Source organism: Ciconia boyciana, chromosome 14 (genome assembly GCF_034638445.1).
Source record: "Ciconia boyciana chromosome 14, ASM3463844v1, whole genome shotgun sequence".
NCBI classification, from domain to species: Eukaryota; Metazoa; Chordata; class Aves; order Ciconiiformes; family Ciconiidae; genus Ciconia; species Ciconia boyciana.
Window position 1 is genome coordinate 2923722 of NC_132947.1, and position 24417 is coordinate 2948138.

General features: G+C 47.0%; 1 protein-coding gene across 1 annotated transcript in view; it reads left to right on the forward strand.

The window, feature by feature from the left end:
• The first annotated feature begins 9923 nt into the window (after positions 1–9923).
• NKAIN4 (sodium/potassium transporting ATPase interacting 4) overlaps positions 9924–24417 on the forward strand; it is a 46203-nt gene continuing 31709 nt past the window's right edge. The window contains exon 1 of the mRNA XM_072878758.1: positions 9924–9977. Within this exon, the coding sequence (XP_072734859.1) occupies positions 9924–9977 (54 nt within the window). The remainder of the gene's footprint in view (positions 9978–24417) is intronic.

Consider the following 24417-nt stretch of genomic DNA (forward strand, 5'->3'; position numbering starts at 1 on the left):
CATTACCATTAATGGCAGCTACGTACATAACCCCCTTGCATCAATGAGAAGATAATGGGCCCTTAAATGTGCATGCGTACGAAGGACAGCGGGAGGGGTACGGAATACAAAGCAAACTCAGCTTAAATAATTTTCTCTTCCAGTTAAGGAGAAAGCGGTCTGTTCTGATAAGCACCATTATTTTCTGGTAAACGTGAACTAATGGGCAATGAGGTTCCCATTATATAGACACTGTATTATAAGGTCTAATGAGAATATTAATCTTAGGTTTTCTGTGTAATTCGTAGATAGTCCAGTGTCGGTGGTTCTGCAGCGGGTCTGGAAGGGCGCGCGTTGCGCGTTCCAGACTTGTGCTCGCAGCCTCAGGGGAGCAGTGTTGGGCAACATTTTTCATCCGTTGTGGTGCAGGGCTAGGAGGCTGATGCCTCCCGTGGTCTTAATTTACCAAACACGCGTGTTCACACCCTGGGCAGCAAACTGGCGGTGGCAGCTTTGTCTTTCTGGGATCAGAATTGCCATCGCCAAAGCAGCACAAAATAGCGCTTCTGTTTGCACTGTAGTAATAATACTGCAATTTGCCCTGAAGCAGGAGTCATCTTTAACCCGCGACGTACAGTGAGCAGCAAAGACGTGAGTGAAGGCTGCAGGATGGGACTGTCTGGTTTTCAGTAGGAATGAAGGGAAGCCACAAACATTTCCTTTCTTAGCAAGCAAATAAATGCACACCATTCCCTGGCAAGTCCAGTTTGCTGTGTTCCCGGAATTTGGGATGGGTGCATAGCTCTCTTCCCATCTCTGCAATGTGTGACAAATATCTATTCTAAGGTAACAGATAATGCCAACAACAAACATTTACAAAGGCATCCTGCACTGTATTCCCTACTTCTTCCCTTTCTCTAGTTATGAATTGATTCTAGCTTGAAACTAAATTACAAATATTTTTAGCACAATTGCCATTGTTATAACTGTTATGCCCACCGTCAACCACATAAGAAATGTGACAAAAAGGAACAAATTACAGGATAAAATAATAAAATATAAGGCAGGCACAGTCTCTTTGAGCTGTTTTCCATGTTGAGATTTTTCAGATAGAAATAAGTTTACTTGGCTACGAAAGGATAAAACTCAAACCTGTAAAGGGTAGTCAGAATTGAGAGCACAGAAAACTAGAGTCCAATTCTGCAAAGATTTCATGAAAATGTGTGTCATAATTGCAGTGAAGAAGACTAACAGCAAATGAAAGCTTACGAAGATAACCTACCTAGTGTGCAATTTTGCTTGTAAGTTAATGATTTTGAATGATGGCTTTGAAACTTCTTAGGTTAAAAAAAAAAAGTCTGTGGAACAGGATTTAAACCAAAGAACATTCATTTTCACTTTTTCCTCTTTTACAGATTTCCCAAACCCTTTCTAATTTATTAATAAGACTTGATTTTGGCTATTAAATATTGCAGTCCCTGACATAAATGAAGTGGCATTACCACTCAGTTTAAATTGCACAAAAATACCTGAAAAATTCTCTTCTAGAATAGCTGACAGCATGAGCTTCAAATATTAAAGGAAAAAGAGAAACAGCAAAACCCTATTTTGACTTGTTTATTAACACCTCTGTGGGCTGAATACAATACTTGGTCCTAGCAGCACTTGTCGTGGACTGAGAAGCCGTAGATTTTTATTGCCTTTTTCCCTGCCAACACACCTGAGATTAGCCACTACATCAGAGTAATGTGCAGGATGTCACAACGCTTAAATTGAGGGGGAACAAAAAGAAACGTAGATACCCTTGTTAGAGAAATCTATTTAATAAATCTGAAGAGCGAGGAGCAAGGAGTAGACCTGTTTGCATGATAAATGTCACCATTCAAGTTCTGCATTGACATTACGTATGACTTATGTAGCTGTAACTGTGTGAATAATAATAAAACCCCAAACTCAGCCCTTTTAGCTCCATGAGTAGTCTCGTTAATTGATGGGAATGTGATAGCACCCTTTTCTTGGAGGGTTTTTTGGTATTTCTGTGTCTTGCATGCTCTGATGGCACCCTGTGAACGGTAAGCAGGTGTGAACCTGAGCCACCAAAGACTCAATCTCATTTTTAACTTAGTAGGCTTGAGAACTCAGAGTGACTTCGGAGGGTGTCTTATTTTTGTAAATCTTGACAGAAGCTCGTTCCTACTAACATTAGGTCACCCAACAAAAAATACTAGAAAAGTAACGTGTGAAATATTTTCTGCCATGGGATGAAACATCAGCCCAATTGTTATTAAATGTTTGTTATTTATTATTATTTATTATGCTGACTAAATAAGATTTATTTATTATTAATTATAGCATTCAGGGCTGTTGATATTCATTGCATTTGGCAGCCACAGCATAGGAACCTTACCCAGCTACAATGAATATTGCCATTAGGTTATAGAAATGCCACATGCACTTAATAAAATAATCCCTTCCCTCTCATTGTACAAGGGAGCATTACTTTATCCTTCCTTTTCAGCTGAGAAACCTGTGTTTAAGGGCTTTTCTGATACATTTCCTCAGTTAACTTGACACTGGCAAAATCTGTAACTACATCTAATTCCCAGTACAGCCCTACTGGTGGTCAGGCAAGAGAAGCTGGAGTTTAGGCAGGAGTTTAGTCCTACAGCTAAAACAAGGAGTCCTGCCTACACTGTGGCTCACACACCACAGCCTCCGGTGCTGAATTTCACGTCTAGCTCTTCAAAGCACAGACAAGATCAGGAGAGTAATCAACCCCCATCCTTCCACTGCATACTTCTGATTTGAGCTCACCGTGCCCACTCCTCCGTGCAGCTGGGAGTGCATTTTAATGCGTGCATTTCTACTATCAATCAGGTTACTAAGACATCCTTTCATTATTTTTCTCCACTTCATAGCCAGAGCTGAAGAAGAGCTTAAGCAGCTACTTGTATTTAGAGACCCCCATCAGACCTTCTGCCTACGCACACTTTTTCCATTTCAGGAAAGAGGCAAAATTTGTAAAGTCTTCATACGAGACAGCAGGAAGCCTTACCTCTGATATTAAAACAGCAAACAGAAAAGCAAAAGCTTTTATTTAACAAGCAGCTATTACTACACGCAGCTTTAATTTTGTGTTAATGTCACATACATGTGTGTCACGTCACGGTTTGTATCACCGTCAATCAAAGCTACCAGAGTGGCCATCTCGCATGGTCCAGGCAGGATGAAGAAGCCTGGAAGCTCTGCTAGCTGCCTGTATCTACTCTGTGGGTATTCAGAATGAACTTTGGGAGGCTGGTTCAAGTGGCTTATTTCCAAGGCCATTAATTCTTTCTAAAGTAAATGTGTGTAAAAAATACTCCTTCAGCCTGGTGGCACCTGACACTGCTGACTTCTTAATACATATTAGCTCTCGCTGGCTGGGATTGGAAAGAATATCGCTGAAAACACAGCGGAAAAGTAGCTCTGTTTTGAGTATGCATGTGTTTGAAGAGCTTCTGACTGCCCGTTTCATACCTGCCTTGGGGCAGTAGTTGTATACGCCGGCTACGGACACTGTGCACTCGTGTACGCGCTGCTGTAGATGTCCTCCAAAAGGCGCTCTAAAAGAAACTTGTTATTGATGTCTTCTCCATCGTATCACATGAGACTTGTTAAACTGGCTTGGGGAAGTCTGTAATCATTTGAGAGGAAAAAAATGATTCCTAAGCAAATGGGGAAGCAGCTTGTCTAAAGGAGAGTGCCCTAAGCCTCTGCCCAAAAGTGGAGACTGCTCTCACCCTTTAGGCCCTTTTTTTGTCATATCATTTGAGAAATGCAACTGTTGCATGGAAACCTTGAATAATCACTCGGTATCAATACCCAGGGACCTTGGCAGCTGCGTTGAATTACTTCTTGGTCACACTGCCTAGTGAAGCTGCAGCTGGAAATGTGGCTGCAATCCTGCCAGCTACTCGGATTGCATGGGCTGAGATGCTGGGATGTCAGCTGTGACAGCTTGCTTTTCCTGCGTGAATTAACCCTTCGGGCACTCCCTCCTCTCCACTCGAGGCCGTGCCTATGACAGCACCCGCGCCGTTCCCCCGGGAATGCTGACATGCAATCCCCAGAGCTGCTGTGACCCTAACTTGAGCAGCTTTTCCCAAAGTAGCTCAGTAGTTGATTCACGTTCTCGGTCTCCAGGTTGTAAGCAAGACAGACTGGGAATTTCAGTGGACGAGGGAGGCTCTTCAGTGCTGCTGCTCAGGTGAGGTGATGGTCCGGGGCACAAGGCACCCCCCTCAGACTAACAAAAATGCTGGCAGGTTCCAGGGTGTTTCTGTTTCTATGTTTTTCCTTTATAGTCATGGAGAAGTAGAAAAAGAGTTATTTGAAAGGCTGCTTGTGGGATGTTATGGCAGAATTGTCAGGGCATCTTATTAAAGCTGTAAAAGTGTGAATTTGAACCTTGACTCCACTGTAGTGGTAAATGGGTGCCTATGCATTTGATCCAGGGGAGGAACGATTCCAGTCATATTTCCTTCGTAGAAGCCCTTGATCATACAAACAAGGCAGCTGTATCAGCTAGATGTGGACAAATTGTTCACCTTGCTATTATTCTGACATACCGGAGAGCTTAGTGAATCATGCCTTCCACCTCTGCCATCCTCCACTTGCTCATCAAAGAGTGATGAGAATTTGTTGTGCAGCTCAGCAAGTTAATATTAGGGAATTACAAATGCGGAATGTAGATGATGGTGGTGTAGAAATGCCAAAAAGCCTGATTAGGAGCTGCCTCCCCCCCAACATCCAAGACTTCACAGGGATCAGAGAGAAAATGACAGGTTTCACACACCAGTTCTGATAAATTTTACAGATTGCCCTGGGCTGCTGGGGAACGATTTCAAAGCATAAAAGTCATTGAGATTGTTTCCTTTCTTGTGTAGTGATGAGAACAATTTTTAAAACATTGTGCTTTGCTCTCACAGGGCTGTTTTGCTCTGCGATGTATTCACCAGGCTGCAAAAGGAGGGGAAGAGCAGAGTGTGGTTCCTTTGGACATCGCCTGCTGAGGGTGTACTACTACGGTGCTGCTCAGTTTGGGCTTCTCTGCCTCTCTGGTCCCTCTGGAGAGAAGAAGGACATGTCTGTGCTATTGCTACCTCCCCTAGGTCTTCTTTGATAGTCTTGGCTTCAGCTGGCTTCAGTCCCAGAGCAGCTGAGCTCTGTAACAACCCTCTAGTTATTACACCAGGGTAATGGGAAATTTAAAAAATTACAAGTTTAAAATTAGAAGGTCAAAAGTCCTTCCCCTTTTTTCATGTTTTTTCAGAACCCTCTTTCTAGGTGGTTCAGTAATCCTTTATGTAAAAAGTCTTCAGTAAGATACATGGGACTGTCACAGAGGGCAGTTCTTATAGCCAGACCTGGCTGCCCAAGGTGAGCGGTGGCAACTTCTGGTCACCAGCAGTCAGGTCCTGTCACTGCATCCAACGTTACTCTTTTGAGGAGACAGGGCAGAGGCTAGTGCCCGTTCCTCCTCCCACCCAGGAAGATGATTTATCCTAATCCATTTGTACCCGTATACATTTTAAGCATCCACAGTGTCCTGTGGCAGGAAGCTTCACAGCTCACCCAGCTCTTCCGTGAAGACTTCCCAATTGATCGTTTTGAATGTGTCCCCTGCGAAATATTGCTGTGCACAGTGGAAAGCTGCCATCAGTCAGACGACTTGCAGCGGGTTTTACTTCTAATTTGTGATAGAGAAATATGATGTGACATGCCACCTTGGGAAGGCTGCTGTCTGCCCCGAAGGAGGGGAGCGGGCTGGCTGATTAGCTCGTAAGGCCATAAAGCACTGGGACAGGCATGTTGTGCCTTTTGGATGTGGCATTGATAAGGTTGGAGTACTCTGACACCGCTGCGTTTGATCAGACATCTGTAAAGGCACTGTGACCCAGATGAGGTTATTAAAATGGAGAGGAGGTGAATGTAAATGAACTGAGCGGAATAATGCACCCCATGTGTATCGTGGGATGTAAGACCATCTATAGCTTTCAGCAGCTGTGACAATTACAGGGTTTGGGCTGCGAAGAGACGTGTCCCCAGCTAATACTTTTAGCCTCTATTGCTCATCTTGATCTGTCAGAGCAAGCAGGCTGCGGACAGGAGAGATAAAAAGCTGTGGTAAGATACTGCTGCTTTGTTTCAAGCTTGCTAACTTTGCTTCTTGAGTTCTTCTGAAGCAAACCTTCTCAAAGTAATTTGGATGTAGTCAGCCAGGAACAAGTGATAACAAGGTCCCGTTGTTGCAGGTTAATCTCCCTTAGCAGTGCAGCTGGATCCGTGCATCCCCCTCAGCACAACAAATTTGGATGGGAAGAGGTTCCTGATTCAACCACTGGCTGAGAACAGGGACATTTGGTCTCTGGAGCATCATTTGAACCTGAGGATGATTCCCAACTGGATTTCATTGCCTGCATGAAGGCAGGATGTGACCAGCATGTGCATCAGGAGCTTAAAGTGAAGGGGCATCCTCAGGAACTAAAGGAGGAAAAAAGAAACAACTAGGATCTCTTAAAAATACCTGTGGCACAGCATTTGGAGAGGACTGCAATAATGACTGCTTGGCCAATTCCCTTTTCTTGGTCTTCTCCTGATGGCTGTCTGATGGAGAGGGATGGACCTGCCTGCAATTGCCTTGCTCTGGGTACAGCATCCCTGCTGAGAATCCCTCAGACCCCATCCAAAGCCCCTTAATCAGGAGAAATCCTTCTGGACATCCAGACTGGACTCTCAAAGCAACATTTTGCCTGTCAAAAGCTGAGGACGAGGTTATACTCCAGGAAGAAAAAATTCAGGATACTGAGCAATTTTGTTTTTTTTTTCTTTTTTGCTAATGTAAAGTTGTAGTTGGTTTTATGAGTTAAACTCTCAGGGTAGACGTGTGGCCCTGCAGCACTCATGCAGGAATTCAGCTGGTCAGGACTTCGCACAATTTTTAGGAGATGCTGGCAGCTGCTGTGGCCATGCCAAGCCAAGTGCCACTCTGTAGTGGCACATGGGGGATCACTGGGGTATACTGCACATCAGTGATGGCACTGTGTTTTGGCAGCCTCTGCGCTGCCTCATCCAATGGTGCCTTATTAATCCACCTGCTAATTAAATAAACCTCATTAGGATCTAAGTTCTATGTGTTTTATTCACTTAGGTCCAAATTCAGCTAATTCAATATTTCATCTCACGGAAATAAAGGATTTTCTGGAGGTCTGCAGGAGACTTTTTAATTGGCCTGCAAAGAGTAACCAAAAAACTAAACCTGTTGTCAGGGGGTTCAAACTCAATGCACCTCCCCTGGTGTCCATAATCAAAAGAGGTTGGAGACCACAGTACTGAAGCAAGTGTCCAACTTTCAACATGTGAGTAGCCCCCGCTAAAACCAGTGAGGCTACTTGGATGCTTAAAGGCAGATCCCCTCTGTGTCCAGGCCTCCTGCTATACCAATGCAGATAAGAAATCATACGCATGAAGATTACAAGATGAGGCTCTGGGAGTTTTAAGTCTCTCTCTTTGAAATACAGGTTACATTATCCCTTTGGTTTCACCCTTCTTAATAAGCTAAGGAGAGTCAGTGTGTTTTCTTTCAGATGCGTGTGGAGTCCCAGCCAACTCATGGTTGCCTTTTACTTAGCTTATCAAGATAAAAGTGCAGGCGGAAAAAATCCTGTTTATGTCAAACTTAGTATTTCAGCAGCAATACCTTTTTCTGTTTCACACGATGTCTCCTTTGTAGTACAACCGAGTTGGAAAATAGCTATGCTTATGGGAGGTGTTTAGAAGCAGGAGGCAGTGCAAGAGATGCAGGAAACTTCAAGAATGGCAGAAAGGCCAGGTACTAACCCGCACGGCTGCAACCCAGCCTTTCCCATGCTGTTCCCAGCAGTTTCCAGAGCACATAACGTGAACCAGCCGAACCCCAGCCTGCGCTCGGCAGTCCTGAGCTCCTGTTTTAATTCTGATGTCAGGTTGCCTGACCCGACAGTGCGGAGTGAGACTTCCCTATGCAGTTTGTAAGGAATGTTTCATCTGCATTCATGAAAAAATAACCTGGTCTCTGTTCCTATTGCCTCCGCCATCCAGAAACCATCTTCCTGGGAATACAAATGCTGCCACAGTTTCTTCAGTCCACAGCTGTCTGGGTGAAGTAAATTGGTTTCTTCTCTGGGTATATTCCTTTCGCCTATAATGACATGTGTTTTATTGTATCTGACTGCATTAATTGATGCCCTGGTTCTGTGGGGTGCACAGGTCAGATAATCTATATACTTTACCATTTAAAACCAGTAGGATTTGTGATCAAGTCAGAGTCTGTCTCCTAATCTTAGGTATTCAGAGTTTGCTTGTTTGTTTGTTCCCTTTCTCCCTGTGGCTGATTTGAATAACAACAATGTTGTTAATATAAGGTTTTTAACATTCATAGCACTTTAGGACTAATCCTGCTTCCTTGGGGTATAGTCAGGCAATGCTTTCCTCGAGTAAAATTATAGAGCCTCTATCATTTCAGCTACTGTCTCCTTCTCACGCCACTGTAATAAGCAATGTGGCATGCTTATTTAAAAGGAAAGCGGAACTGGTTGCTCATGGTACGAAGCTGCACCCTGCTTTGGAGGCAGAAGCAAACCCTAACTTGCTTCAGAGGAAGAAGGAAGAGCCTGAGAGTAACAGAGCAAACTGTCGTGCAGCCATTGGAGTCACTGGAGATTGCAAAGAGACGACATCGTCATCATGAGTCTCTCCCAAAGCTTCTTATCCTGTTGTGTGGAGCTTAGCAACAAGTCTGTCCCAGTCACAGTGTGTGGTGTGTGACCTGCTCCTCGCTCTGCCCAGAAACGTGTACGGCGGGGAGGGCTGACATGGTCCCATGTCTTCTGGACCCTGCTTCTCCTTCTGGAAGGACTCAGGAGTGTAAAGGAGGTGGTTGTGTGCTCGTGGATTTGCTCTGCATTCGCAGTTGAAGTAGACTGACTTGCTTTTCTACAGACGCAGGGTATGGCGAGTGGTTCAGAGACGGTGCCAGGCAGAAGCTCCTCTTGGAAGAAGAGAGCTACATCGCTCTGCTACTAGTCAGCTGCCATTCGTTCACAAGCCTGGGTATATACTTTAAAATACCCACAAGCGTGCATTTTAAAACATTCCTTGTCTTATTCCCCTTTCTGAGTTTGTCTTCCATGTGCACTCTCGCTGACAAATCGTAGGGGAAGAACCACTGTATTTTAGGTGAATTCTGGGCTTCGTGATTTGTAGGGTGAGCGTGCCAGCACCTGCACGGGGAGGAAGGTGATGGGCATATGTGGAAGGGGGAGAGGAGCTCCCGATTCCCGTCGCCTAGGGTGCCCTGTAGGCTCCGTGTCCCACCCAGGCGGCTCGCCCGCCCAGCACGGCCCTTGCCCCGGCACGCACCGGGCACCCCCGGCAGCGGCAGAGCCGGCACCGCCGGGGAAACGCGTCCCACCGAGGCAAAAAAAGCAGGGGCTGCCCCACCAGCCCTCTCCAGGGAAAAGCAGCTGCCCCGGCTGCGCTGCCTGGCTCAGCCCCCCGGGGGAGGGCTCTGCCCGGGGGCCGGGAGCGTCCCCCCGCGCCTGCCCGGGCTCGGGGCCGCGTCCCGGCGGCAGCGACCCCCGCCCCGCCAGCCCTGCGCGCCCTGGGGACGGCCGCCGCCGGCGGGGCATTGCCCTTTTAAGCTGTGGCCCCACTGCCTCCTCCCCGGCTCCCGGAGGGGCTCCGGCAGCCGCCGCGACCTCCCTCCCTCCCTGCCTCCATCCATCCCTCCATCCCTCCATCCCTCCTCCCTCCCCGCTCCCGCCGGCGGCGAGCGGCAGCTGCGGGCCGGGGCGCGGAGAGCCCCAGGGCGGCGGCGGGGCCACGGCGAGCCGGGCTGCTCCTGCCCCCGCTGCTCGGGGACCATGGGATGCTGCACCGGGCGCTGCACCCTGATTTTCCTCTGCACTTTGCAGCTGGTAAGTGGAGGCGCTCCGGGAGCGGCGGGGGGGGGGGGGCGCACGGCGGAGAACGGGGGGTTCGGCTTCCCGGGACGGGGACGGGAACAAAAGTCCCCTGTCCCCCCCCCAGCGCCTCGGTGCCCGCTGCCCCGGGGCCGGTAAAGGCTCCGCTCCCTCCTCGACTTCATCTCGGAGGAGGAAGGTGGAGGGATGTCAGGCTGCGCTCTGCTGCGCGGCGGGAGGGGGGGGGAATTTACTGATGCCTAAAACTCGGAGAAACGTTTAAAAAAAAAAAAAAAAAGTTCTCAGTTCCTAAGTTTGTGCTTATAAGATACAACTGAAAAACATCAGTCCGTCAAAGGGGTCCCGGCGGGCTCGGTGGCGATGCTGCAAACGAAATCAAACCAAACTTCAGAGCTGCCGAAGCCCCCGGTGCCTTCAGCCCCTCGCATGTCCGGCTGCAAGAGGGGGCTCGCCTGCATCCGCCCTGCTCGCCTGCACGGGGGGGGTTTGCCCTGGCTTGGAAGGAATTACTTCAAACCTCCTCGGGATGAAGTGCTTAGATAGAATGTGCTTATAAATACACATATATTTATTGAGAAATAAACTTCCCGCTGTGCGGAAAGTGTTGGTCCCTGCTGGGCAGGGGTTCCTCGTCCTCATGACATCTGGGTACATGTCAGTGCGAGCAGTGATAAACAAAGGTCTGGTTGTTCCCCGAGTGTCCGTGCATCCAGGCTGGGTCTGGAGGGTCCCCTTCTTGTCAATAGCTAACGGGCTCCAGGGCTCCTCCAGCCTTAAAAAGGAAATGACAGCATCTATGTGTTTAATTTCATTTACTTCTTCCAAATTTGCTTTATTTTGGAGCATTAGCAGCGTGCGGGAAAGGGCAGGCTTCCTGCTAAGCTCTGTTGCGTGGTGAGCTAGTGCCGAGGGATGAGTCTAGTTAAAACTCTTTGTTTTGGAGTTGCTTACTGTGACAGCAGCGTGTTTTCTGCCAAGGGACGGTGAGCGGGCACTTTGCTGAAGGTGGGAGAGAACCTCTCATTAGGAGAAACCTGCTAGTTTTGAAATGTAAACCATCAGCCTCAAACTGAAGGGGAAGAGGGTGAGAATGCAACCCTGGTAACTCCGACTAGCACCATCGGAAGATGCGGCTGGCAGATTTGCCTTGTAGCTAAACAAAATACAGAATAGAAGTGGTGGGGTTTTCTTGCACAAAGCGTCTCACTAGGCATATTTATGAGCGAGTTGAATGGCTGGGGAGTGTATTTAGTCTCCTGGATTATTTCTTTTGATTTTTCACCCGTGATCACAGAAGAAAGAAGCTGCACCCTGTCTTACATTAGAAATTGGCACCTCAACACTCACTGTCTCTTAAACCCATCACTATGTCGTCCTGCTTTAAAGCACGCACTTACGCTAACTGGAGGGAAAAAAAGAAAGAGAAAAAGCCATGAGCTGCTGGTGCTGTTCTTATTTCTGACAAGCGTGGGAGTTTTCTCGTATCCAAGATACAGGGACAAAGAACCCCCAGCATTTTATTTTCCTTAAGACCCTCCTCCTTGAAGAAAAGAATCAGTTTGGCTCATTCTTAAGCAAGTTTGGATGCCTTGGCCGTAGCGATTTCCCATGGCACTTGCTGGGTGAGTTGGTAGAGCTGGAAAAATGTGAACTATGGTGAGGGAATTCCTGGAGCCATGCTCCGATGGGGGTGAGGTCAGGAGATCCTGGCCGGTTCCCAGCAAGTGCTTGGGTGAGGGTGAGATCCAGCCTGGTGCTTTTTTTTTTTTTTTTTTTCAGCAAATATTGTCTGTAAATCGTCACATCACTTCCACATCAGTACAGCCAAGTGACCTGCAGGACTCGCTGCTGCTCAGGGTGGGTTCTGCTAAGACAAAATGCTGAAGCGATCAGGCCAAGATCATCAATAAATTATAATGACGTGAACTTCCTTTGTTCCTCTCATGTCTCTGCTCGGCTTCATTTGATACTTTGAACCTGTCACAGTCTTCCCGGTATGTTGCCAAGCACCGTGTCTCCCACTACCAAAGTCCCAGGGGTGAAATCCTGGCTCCTCTATGGTCAGCGGATGCTTTGCCTCTGACTTAGATGGGGAGAGGATTTCAGCGCTGGGATTTCCCACTTCAGTTTTGCAGCACACCCCTGTGTTTCTTTACATGTTCTTATGTCTGTTCCTCAAGGCTTCACTGGGGCTTTTTATAAACAATGAGCAGAACCACGAAACAGCCCCCCAGAACAAAAAATCAAATTAGGAATTTGAGTTGCAATGCTTCATAGAGATTGTTTTATTATTAGGTGCAAGTAGTTGAGTGAGTGTGTGGGGAAGCGTTTGCGCGCTGCAGCCTAAATGTTTCCCTGGAAAAAAAGGCAGAAAACAAACATATTCATCATTGCGGTGTATGCTCCCAAAGAAAAAGTTTGTGATCCAGTCGGAGAGCAGAGCAACGTGTGAATTGAAGGAGCTGCTACACAATGCGAATACCAACTAGATCTTCAGCCCCCCACGGGCTGAGCGCTCGTGGCGCAGATAGAGGAGGAGAGCCGTATGCATCTGCCTGAAGAAAATCAGGGCTGACTCCCCAGCGGTTTGCTAATCAAGGGGGGAGGGAAGGCTGTAGTTTGAATAAATAATTTGCCACGTTCCAATTTTAGGTTATTGTTTCCTTGAAACGTCCATGTTAGGCTCTTGCTTTGCCGATCGGTGCTGCAGGGAGGCTGCGAGAAGGTTCTGGCTCTCCCTCCCCCTGATCCCAGTGTGTGCTGTCCCTAATCCTTCCCTTCTTCACGATCCACCCCTGTATTCAGAGCAGAGGTTTGGGTGAACGTTGGCCCAGGTCAGGGCCACCCTGCAGATGAGCTTATCCTCAGCCATGGCATAGAGGAGGACCATCAGCCAGGTGACGGGGTGTTTGTAGCCCGGAGTTGGTGCATCCCAAGGGTGCCGTCACCTCCCAGTTCTCGCTTTGCCCGAACAGCTCTGCCATTCAGGTGCTGATGTTACCTACAGCAGCTTGCCAGCCCTTGCTCATCCCTCCCGGCCTTTGGGCAATTGCATATTAAGAAACACAAGCAAAACTTAAGTGAGGCACAGGCCTCCCCAAGAAAAAATCAGGAGTCTGTAAGAGAGCCTCTGCAGAGGGTTGAGAAATGTCCCCTGTAGAAATCAGGGTTGAAAAAGGCTTGTCAAGGGCAGGATTTCTGAACCCGGGTGGTATGACAGAGACTGTCGCACCCAGCAGGACTGTGGACCGGGTGGGTCATGGTGAGAAACCGCAAACAAGGGCTGGGTCTCGGGCAGGGAGATGTTAAAAAATCATTGATTTGCTTCTTTCCTCTCTGCCAGCATGAGATTGCACCCAAACGGTGTATTTTCTGGAGCAGTAAGTGATTGTGCACTGAAGGCACTATGTGAATTTATTTCCACCGAGCATGGAAAAATTCCCTCCCTCCCTGTGCCCTGTCCCAATAAATCAAACAACTGTAGTTTCTTTACATTCTGTCTGTGGATTGAGAGCTCAGATGCCAAGCAAAGCCTGGAGACAATTTTACAGATACATTATAAATCCCCTTAGAATAAGAGCTTCTAATGGAAAAAGTGACTAATACTTCAAATGAGCACAGAACAAGGCACCCTGGGACGGGACTGCGTATTGAGACTAACCAAAAGTAACTATATACCTTTATTTATTTATTTATTCTCCCTCACTCCCTTCTCAGCGATGCCTTTTTAATCTCTTACAGAAGGGGGTGACCAGTTCTGGAAACTATTTGAAAGCAGCACAGATCCTTCTCTAACTACTCTCTTGTAACTAAAGCGGTCGTGTCAGTTTGACCGAGGCATAAAGCGATGAAGAGCACGCAGGGGGCGAGGGCAGAAGGGGAGCGTGGCAGACAGGCAGGTGGGGTTGCACGGCAAGTCGGGCAGGGCAGGATCTGGGCCAAAAAAAGCATGAGTTAATATAGGTGGGCTCGATCGGATCGGCACACGAGGGCTGCAAGAGGGAGGGTGGTAGAGCATCTTCCTATCCAAGGCAAGGAGCAAGCAGGATTGCAGCATCTGCGCTTTGGGGGTTGTGGAGATGCTTTTCTTGGCTTTCTCCTCTCCCTCCCGGGGACGTTTGGAACTGGAGGCAGGGTGGGGAGAGCAGGACCCATCTCTCCCCCTCTCTGCAGCTGCCTCCCGAGCTGGGGCACTTTGATGCATCTCCTGAGGGAGGTCTGGGCTCACGCGGCTGTGGTACGGCTGAGCACAAAGCATTCAAGGCAAGAGCAGGTGCGAGGGGAAGCCCAGTGTCCCTTTGCTCATCACGCTGCTCAGGACCACCCCAAAATTACCTTGTGCCCTCCCCAGCTGTTTATCTCCTCCATGGTTTGTGCTTAAACTATAATCCCTCTAGGGAAGGGACTGTCTTTGGTGTATATGCACAGCACCTAGCACCGTGATGGCTTGAACCTTTCCTGAAGTCCTTGAACACTCCAGGCTAAATAATAACAGAAGACTATGTTTGACAGATGCTGTCTTCTCCGTGTCTGCTCCAGACAAAGGAAAATTAAAGCTGTGCCAATAATAGAGCTCGTCAGCATTTTCCACTGAAGCTGACTTTCAGTAGAAACCTGGGGATTTGACTAAATGAATATTTTCATGAGAAGTATCTGCTTTCCATAGACAATTCTGAGTTTTTCTCCCAAGTTTTGGCCAGAATATTTTGGCGAAAAATCAAAAATGTGCTGGCAAATGTTTGCTGTGCTGGCAAACATTTTTAATTTTGGAGTTGTGGAGCTTTTCTTACAAAAAGTTGAATTTTTGCATGAGGAGATTTTTCTTTTTTTTTTTTTTTCTTTTTCCTGAGCAGCTGGAGTCAGTACCGCTGTAGCACAGTGGTCTAAGCCCGAAAGCTTCTGATCAGCACAAGGGAAGAGGGGCTTGGGGTCTGTGTTTCAGAAGTCCCCCGTTGCAGATTGCACCTTGCCTGGCAGCCCACATCCACGTTTCCCATAGCGGTGCCGGAGATTGCAAATGACTCACAGGAACCACATTTCTTTGTGTCCTCTAACCGAACCCGTCTAGCGCTTTCAGACCAGGAATGAAATTTGGCAAAGGCCAAGCCAAAAAGCAGCTGAGGGCAGGGTGGTATTGAAGTCAACTCCTCTTCTTGGAGAACCAGGGCTTTATTTCGGCTGACGCAGTGTGTTTGCCTGACCGCTCTCTGCTTTCTCCCGGCCACTCTCTGCTCCTTTGCCTTCCCCTTTTTCCTCTCTCCGAGCACCAGGGCCATGCGAGAAGAGAAGGAGACAGTTTTCCCCTGATGGAGAACGTCTCCCCTGGCCGGTGTGGGGTTAAGGGAGCGCTGCGCCTGCCAACCCCCAGCTGACGTTGCTCCATTGTGTGCTAATAATATACGGAAACTCGGATCATTTTGGCTGGGGTGCAAGATGGAGCTCTTCCAAGAATCTGCTCTAGGGGCCCTCAAGTAGGAACTCTTGGAGAATAAACTGGATAACAAAGGCCAGATTTCCTCTAGGAAAACCCTGGAATAGCCTGTAGGTTTTCGAGCACTTAAGAAAATGCATATGATCTAGCCAGCAGTAAGTGCCCCAGCTGTAGCATTCCCTTTTTCCATTAACAAACTGTTGGGTTTGAGGTCAGTGGAACTAAACCTTTCTTTCTTATAAAAAAACCCCAGAGATAATTTGTGATTTAATGTCCTTATGCTTGTGAGGTTCCCTTTGTCCCCTGGTCTCATGGGCTGCCGTAGATGTGAGGAGCACATGTAACTGCATAGGTTGTGTCTCTGTGTTTAAGTTTGATAGAAAAAGAGTTTCCAACAAAGTAGAAACTTTTGTCTCAAAAGTAACGCATTCTTCTCCCGTTCCCTGTCTCCAGAACACAAGGAGGGAAAAAAGGACATTTCTGGGCAAAAAAATGAAAATACTCCGGCATTTAGCAATGTTTGCTGAAAATGATGGGGAGGGTTTATTGTGCCAAACCCCAAATATTTTGAACTTTTCAGAAGTGTTTTCAAGCTTCTGTAAAAAAGTCGAAAAGTGTCACTAAAAAGAAGTTGCTTTGGTGTTGTGTTTTTTTTTTTTTTCCTTTGGCGTTGTGCACTCCAGAAGTTTTCATCTTCCAAATATTTCTGATGTCATCGTGTCTCCCCCAACTTGTGTTGGGATTTAAGGGGAGAAGTCCTCAAAGAGGAAGCACAGGCTTGGGTGTTCCTGCAGGGTAGTTGCTTGCTGAGTTGACTCATTATCTACTCATAGGCCAATGTTTTTTGGTATTTTTGTTGTAGAAGGAAACTCAATGAATAAACGCCCTGCAGAACCGCCAATCTGAGATATTTAATAATCATTCCAGAATCACAATATTACATTGAAGTTCACAGTATTTCGGAATAAGAATAAATGACTTATGCTTCGCTTGTTTATTGAGCTCTGATAGGGGTCAGAATCTTATTTTGTCTTCTTCTTGCCAGGGATAATAGTAGGATTACAAAAAGCAAGGATTACAAAAGCAAGGATTAATAGTAGTAAATGTAGGGAATCAGTAGTAAAGTAATAATAGGAAAGTAGGTATTAATAGTAGGGATGAGAAAAACTGAAACGATTGAAATATCTGGCAGAAATCTTTGAGATGGGGTTTCAACAAAGGTGCTGCTTCTCCACAGCATATCGGATTTGTGTTTTACGTTGAACTCGGAAAAGTCAATGGTGATGTTGCTCCGGCTTCTTCCTGGGTTAGCTGAGCCCCAGGCCCACATCTGAAAGTCCTTGTGAAGTGAAGAACAGAAGTTTTATTTTGCTTTATGTTCCGAGCTTTCACCGACTAGGGAGGAGCGAGCAGCAGTTCTCTGCTGGGGCAAGATCAATAGATCCTTCCTTGACTTCACTGTAGCTCATTAACATCAACTGTTTTTTCCAAGGGATGCTTTTTGGTCTCATTTCCACAAGGACTTAATTGCCATTTTCCTGGTGTCTGTGGCTTGTTCTCAGCACAGCTGCTTCTGTGTCAGGACGTTAGACACAAATATGTTGTTTATCAGGGAAGCTCACGTCCCAGATTTTCTCTCAAAGGTGAGGATTCATGGAAATTAGGAGAGCAGCTTTTCTGATGCCCCTTCCCCCTTCATCCTGGATGTTGTTCGGGTGAATCTAGGTTTAGTAATTGAGGTGTCAGATTCCCTGACACCTTTCGGCTGAAAGGATGATGGTGTGGAAGCGGTGACCTCCGCTGCCATCTGCCACAGCTTAATGAAAATATACTGTGGGAATCAAGGCAACAGCTTGTCTTCATCACCTGCTTGGAGAAGGCAGACGTCAGGAGTCACCGTGCCAGCTTCCTTTGCCACCTTTCAGCGACTGGCCAGCCCTGCAGGCAGCTCCCCACCTGCTCTCCAGGCTCTCGCAGGCCAGCAAAATACCTACTTTCTTCCCTTTTTTTTTCCTCAAGTTTTTTCATCCAATGCTGAAAACTCTAGAAAACCAGGACCATCGTCATATTTTTTCTGCACCAATGGAGCAAGCACACAGATGTCCACCCAGGTCCTGGTTTTCAGAAGCGTGGGAGCACAAGTTGCCACCCCGTTACAGCAGCAAGCAGTCCCGCTGCACAGCGATGGGGCGGGAGGGCTGAGCGTGCGTGTGGGATCCAGCCTTCGTGCCCTTTCTGTGCTTTGGGGCAGCCCCTCACCACACAGACTTGCTGCCCATTGCACCGCCCTCGGAGGAGACAAGAAAGCAGCTGAGGATCCCCCTGATGAGATCCTTGGAGATGGGATGCCTGGAGCGGGGTGGGCCAGGCTCCTCATCCCGGCTCGCTCCATCCCACACCCTGCAGAGCTGCCCATGAGCTCGGTCTCCCAGGTCTAGGAGGGCATTGCTCTGCAACAGGATCTCTTTTCTCAGCACGGTTCTCCAAGTCTCTTTCCCTGTCATTGTGCCATCCCCGAGTGACCTGGGACATCACTGACCTAAGGGAGGTAGGTGCAAATGATAGAGGACAGACTCCTTCGTTACCGAGCACTTGGGCAACCAGTCACCTGGTCAAAGATATGAACGAACAAGAATTGAATATTACTGAGGATAGTTGGGTTACACTTTTCCTCAAGAGCTAAGTACTCTTAATAAAAAATGAATCCTGGTGCTCAGATGAGTACACAGTTACGGCGAATATACAAAGCCTGGGAAGAAGCCTCCTGTGACCCTTCTCTGGGGAACAGGGATCTTTCCTGTGTCTGTGGTGACTCTGACAACAGCCTTGGACCCATTAAAGAGTCTGGTGCTGAATTATATTTCCCAAGTGCTTTTCTCTGGAGATAGTTCATCTGTAAACACCGTTTCATCTGAACAGGGAAGGTGAGATAGAGGACACTAAAGAAGGGGATGGAGCATTTTATTACCCACATAGAACTTGTAAAATATTGAGTGTAACCTTGCATGGAGTGCTCTGTATGGTGTGTTCATCCATCACAGATAAACAGCCTCACCACAATTAACAGTTTGTCACTGTCTATCTTCAGCTCCACCTGAAAATTACCTCTGTAGTAACCAGAGCTCAATCTCAGTACCAGGATGGTTAACCTACCTGGAGATCAGGAGGAATCTAAGTCCTGGCCTTACTTGGATTTGTTCGTATTTAGGAGGTTTGGACATTATTTCTACAGTACTACAATAAAAGCATCACCCTGCACATTAGAAATGGCTTCTTTGTGTTGGGAGTATGTTGGATTGTACTCTAAGGTCTGCAAGCAAAATTTTCCCCTACGTGAAGCTCAGCAGATAGATGGTCTTTTTGTGGAGGGTATGTGGCAGGGTCTTTCCTTAATATTACTGCTATGGTCCAGATATTCAGGAGAGCCTAACTCCATGCTATGGGGCTTGGGAGCATCCTGTCCTCCTTTCAGAGATGCTGAACCCTTGATGCTCTACTAAGTGGGAAGTAGTCCCACTTTGGTGGAAGCACCACGTCCAAATGCTCCAAGAACCAGGATGTAGTCATGGGCACTTAAAAAAGCTTTTCTGCTTCCCTGAGACAGAATTACTGAGTGAAGCTGACTGGAGAAAAACTCCTCCTGAACCAAAGACCCTCCCTCAGCAGGACAAGACAGAGCTGGCCTGACCTGACTGGCTTTGACCTTCATTTAGAGGCCTTGAAAGCAGCAGAGACCACGTGTATGTGTTTACCAGCTAACAGGTCCAGAGAGACAAGGTCTAGGTCCATAGACTGATTAACCTTGTGGAGGATGACCAAGACATGAGTCCTCAGACTTGGGTGGACTATTGCACTTCCCCAGAACCCAAAACACCTTTGAGGTTCTGGGCCAAACACCTCCTGTTCAGCTGCAGCGCAGAAGAGCTTCTCCTGCAGCTCTTCCCTGGAGGACGGTGAAGAGAACATCCAAATCTCTGGCCAGATTTGAAGACTCTGTGCATTTAGATAGCTTGCATGAATATCTGCACTACTGGCTACTTAGCCAAATCAAACCCAGTTCCTAATTTTCCAGGGCTACTGGTAATCCGTTGGCAGCAGATTTCCATGCGTGAGATGAGAATGGGCTCTGACAGGCGGCTGGCATCCCTAGCTCCGGCAGACAACACACTTTTTGTGATATCATTGTGGGAAAGGCAATACACCTGCTTATATTGTATATGTACAGAATGAGGGGAGAAATCTGATTATCCTAATTACTGAGAAATGCTAAATATGTGCAGAATACAGTTTGGCTAATTAGCCTAAGAGATTGCTGTCTGTTCGGCAGGGAGGAGAGCGGGTGTCGGGAGAAGTGTAACGGGAGTTCACAGTCTGTTATGTGCCCTTTGCTTTCCGAGCATGTGGAGAAAAGTGAGCACAGGGGGTTGGAGATGTGATTGCCAGCCTTAAAACAAATTACAAAGCTGGGAAAGGGCAATTCTTTTTCAAATGTTTGCCACTTTTTAGGATTCTGGGTCTTCAAGTTTCCCATCTCATTATTCTGAGAGGAGACCTCCAAGGGAAGGATGGGTCTGCCTCGCTGTGCAAACAGCTGGCGAGAGCCCCTGCACGACACCTTCTCAGAGGTATCTGTTCTGCGTGCTCTTCATCCTGCCTTTGTGCTGACACAGGCAGATTCTCAAATGCTCTCAGAAGCCTGAGGAGACCACAATGGTACTTGGTTCTGTGAATGGTGCTGCTTCGTTTGCATTTAATGGGCTCATTTGCACCACAGAAGTGCATGTTAGAAGAGGTCTTCTGGCCCACAATCTGACCGGCTTTTCCCAGAGATGCAGAGGAAGTCAGGCAGATGCTAGGCAGGGTGGTTCATGCTGAGTACGTCTCAAGGTACTAATCCCCAGGTGTCTAGATCCAGAGAACCAGGCCGGTTCTTCCAGCTCCATGCAGGACATACACCCACCAAGCAAACCATGACACGCTATGGGAGGGCTGCAGGGTCCACACCAGTGTGAGCTCGGGACAGCCGGCATGCACACCTCCGTGTGTTCTTGGGTCCTACAGTCTACACCAAGCTCTGCCATCAGAGCAGAGCCCAAACCCAGATCTTCTGGATGTAATCAGTGCCCAAAATGCACACTCATCCATTGCTCCTAGTAGCCATGCTTCCTCATGTCTTTAAATAACCCTGCATGGCTTTTATTCCTGACCTAGCCAGAGACTAATGTCTACCTCAGGCTTTTCTGGAAAGGTTAATTTTCGTGCTCTTAAGTTGCTGGCCATACTCAGTGTGCTCAGGATCAGTCCTGCTGTCAGTTTAAAACAACATTAGCTGGGATGTTAACTATGAGAAGCTACAGAAGCGTTCAGGCTTCCAGGGCTGCCACTGAAACAGCTTAAAACTGAGTTGTGTGACAGCCTGAAAGAATAGATAGGGTGATATAAAAACTCTGCCATGGCTTCAGACAATAAAGACTGTGTCTCCCTTCTGATGAATAATGGCTCTTTGTTTTATTCCTTAGATGACAGGGCTGTTACAACTGCTGAGAACTATTCCAGTGCTAAATATATGGCTGTGTAATAAAGGCTCTGCAATCTATGAACTGGGACTGAATGGATACTTGAGTGGATCATTTAAAGTACGATGAATTTCTGAAGCAGCTCATAGTGACAGGAGGTGGAGGGGCAGTAAACTCCTTTGCAGATCGCTTAGCCAAAGGATGCTTTCCTTGCATGGGACGTAACCCAGGTTTCGCGGCTGCCAAGTTTTTTCCTCGTGGTGGCTCCCATGGCCATGTAAAGTTCCTCACTCCCAGTTTTGGACACCAACCTGCAAACAAAGGGCGTTTCAGATGGAGCTCCAGTGTTTGGTGGTGAGGCACTACAGATTTTCTAGCAGAAATGCTGGAAACCCAGTCCTGGCAGACTCAATGGGAACGCAGCAGGAAAGCCCTTGTCCAACTGTAACCCAGGGCTGAGAGCTCAATGGGATTTTGCTAGACCCCATCAGAAACAGTGATAGTCTCTAGCCTGCTATGATAAGGAGGACAATGCTGCTTCTTTCCGCTGCAGTGTTGTCACGCTAGTGGAAGAGGCGATGCACAGATATTGTTATCACTGTTCTGGAGTTCACCTCAGTCTTGCCAGATAAAACTTCCTTGAAATTACTTAATGTAGTGGCACGGATTTGAATTTCTATAATGTGGATTAGCACTTTTCTATTTTAGCTAATCCTTGCAGACAGACCTGCAAGCAAGAAGATCAAAAGACTTGAAAAATCTGGTCGGAAAGTTTGGAGTAGGGACAAGCCAAAGATGCCATCATTCCAGGGATGAGGAATTGTCTCGCATCTCCAAGGGGAGCGATAACAGCAGCAGGGAGGTAGGGCCATGTGCGGATGAAGCTTTGGTAACACATGCTAATAGAGAGCAAGTCTTTGTCCCCTTTCGTGGCCAGAGTAGACACAAGAGTTCATGAGTGCCCCAGGTCCGAGCTGCCCCGCGCTTTGGGGTTCAATCCCTGCAAGGTCACCAAACTCTTGCACCGCAGAGACACGACCGCTAAAGATTTGCTGCAAACAAACTTCGTTCTCCAGAGCTGCCAAAGTGGCATCTATTGACCAGCCTCTGTTTTAAAAGAGGGGAGGAAGGGGAAAAAGAGAGGGAAAAGAGAAATTCAGCTTTGCTGTTGAATAAACCATGAGCCATTGAGGAGCTGCGAGTCAGCAGGGGAGGGGTAGGGGCAGCGCAGAAATGAAGGGGACGCAAACGTCATGCAAAAAAAAGAAGCGCAGGAGGAGCCTGGCCATTGTGCGACACTCTTGGAAACTTAATTGGAGAGTTGGTTGGTGGGAGGCCAAAAGATGTGTACAATAAAAGAGAGACACTCGACTGGACTGAAAATGCAAACAAATTGGGTAGCACAACAGAAGAGATAAATTATGCTCATAAAATAAACAATGGCTGAGTGACACGGGATAAACAGTTACATATAATAACGCCACTGTTTGTCTCAGCCACCCTAATTGGGAGGCTGGGCAGCATCCGATGAAAACTCTGCGTTGCACATTTTCCCTTTATAATGAGGAAGATTTTCCCTCCCCCCTGAAAGCCTCCCCCCAGTCCCATTTAGCAGCACACTGAAAGGCCTGGTTTCATTCCACTTTCCCACAGCAAACTCATCCTGGCAGGAACTGCATTAAGGAGGACAAGTAGAAAATTATAATAAATTGAGGAGTCGCTCTTATTTTAGCTTGTGACAAATCTATCCAGTGGGTGACTCAGGGAGGGTGATAAGAGCATGGACTGGGCTGCCGCTTTCCTTTTGACGCTCGGTCATGTGGAAAATAACCCCATTCTAGCCCTCACTCAAAAGGGCTTTCCTTTAAAAGTAATGCTTTTAAAAGGCACTGAATCCTTATTTACACTGTTGGAAAGCCAGCAGCTCGCCTTTATCAAAGTGAACATCACGGGTCTCATTTCGTCATCTACTTGGACTGAAGAGCAAAAACAAAGGGGATGCCGCACAAAAAGTGATACGGTCAATGCCATTAATACAAGTGGGAGAACTAGTTAAACCTTAGCTTTTTTTTTTAGCGTGGTACCGTATTGCTAATAAATCCCTGATGAGAATCTTTTGTTTCATTGAACTCCTCTCAAGTATAGCAGGAAAACACAGCAGTGCAGGGGATGGTGACCATGAGAAAAACGCGGGCTTAGTGACTTCCACCATGGCTCTCTCTCACGCTTCGAACCCCAGACTCTCCACCCCGAAGCACGCACTTCCAGCACTCAGTCTAGTTGGTAGCAGAGATGCGTTCTTACCCTTTAACGACTACCCAGAGCAGATTGCCCTTCCCAAGCTGCTTCATCAACCCGTGAAAGAGAGAGGCTGAACTTCAGCCTCAAATGTGCGTCTAAACTTTCACGATCTCCATCCTTAGGTATTTGCTTGTTTAGTCTGTTTGAGCGCTTCACACGTCTCTATTTTCTTGCTTTTATTGACCTAAGAAAAAGAGAGCTGGAGCTCTGCTTCCCAGCCTGTAATGCTGACGGGGAGGTTACAGCCAAGGAAGGAACCCAAGAGGTGGTCAGCCTTCCTCGCCTCCGAGAGCGGCGGGGACCGCCCAGCTGGGGCCGTGCCGAGGGCACCGGTGACTCCTGAGAAGTCATCTTGGGTCGTAGAAAATTGGCTTTGCCTCCTAAAGTGGCTGGAAAACTGAAATATCGCTAGTTTACATGTCTTGAGGGAGGCAAGGGAAGCTAGATTTGTTACCTGTAATTACTAAGGTAATAATTAATCAATTATTTAAGTACGACTGATTTTCTCCCAGTGAAGCAATCAGAAGATGAAAGTCAATAGTGATTGATTCATTTTCTAGCCACTTTGTAGAAAGGAAGTTGTTTGTGGGGATTGTGGTTATTGGAAAATTCCTGCAATACCCTGAAAGCCTCTGACAGTCCCTATTTGTAACAAAATAGTAGTTTTCCTGTTTGTTCCAATTTAAAACCCTTCCTGTTAAAAGCATTTTACTGGAACCAGAAGTTGGACCGCTACATGTTTTTCATGTCCAAAATACTCTTTTCTTCCCAGTTCTTTTTCATTTCATGCTTTGATGACAGGCCTGGAAGTTTGCTAGTACATTCATTAGGGGAGAGTTGGTCAGTATTTCTTCACTGATAATTATTTTTCAGCTGAAAAAAATGGCTACATGTTCTTTCAACTATAGTTTTTTCAGGGGAAATTTTTCTTTTGTCCTTTTTTTAACTGAAATAAGCACATTTTTGTCTTAGGTTGTTTTTTTGGCAAAGCACAAACAACAGAGTATTACCAGTGATGGTTAAAAGTCAGCCATCGCAGTATGGGTCATTTTATACTGAACAACAGCACACATGAAATGCAAGCAAATCACTTGGCCCATTTGCAGCCAAACTACTAAAATACCTCCAGCTTCTCATTTGCCTGCAAACTTTCTGCATATTGCCATGACACGCAGAAGGGAAAGTC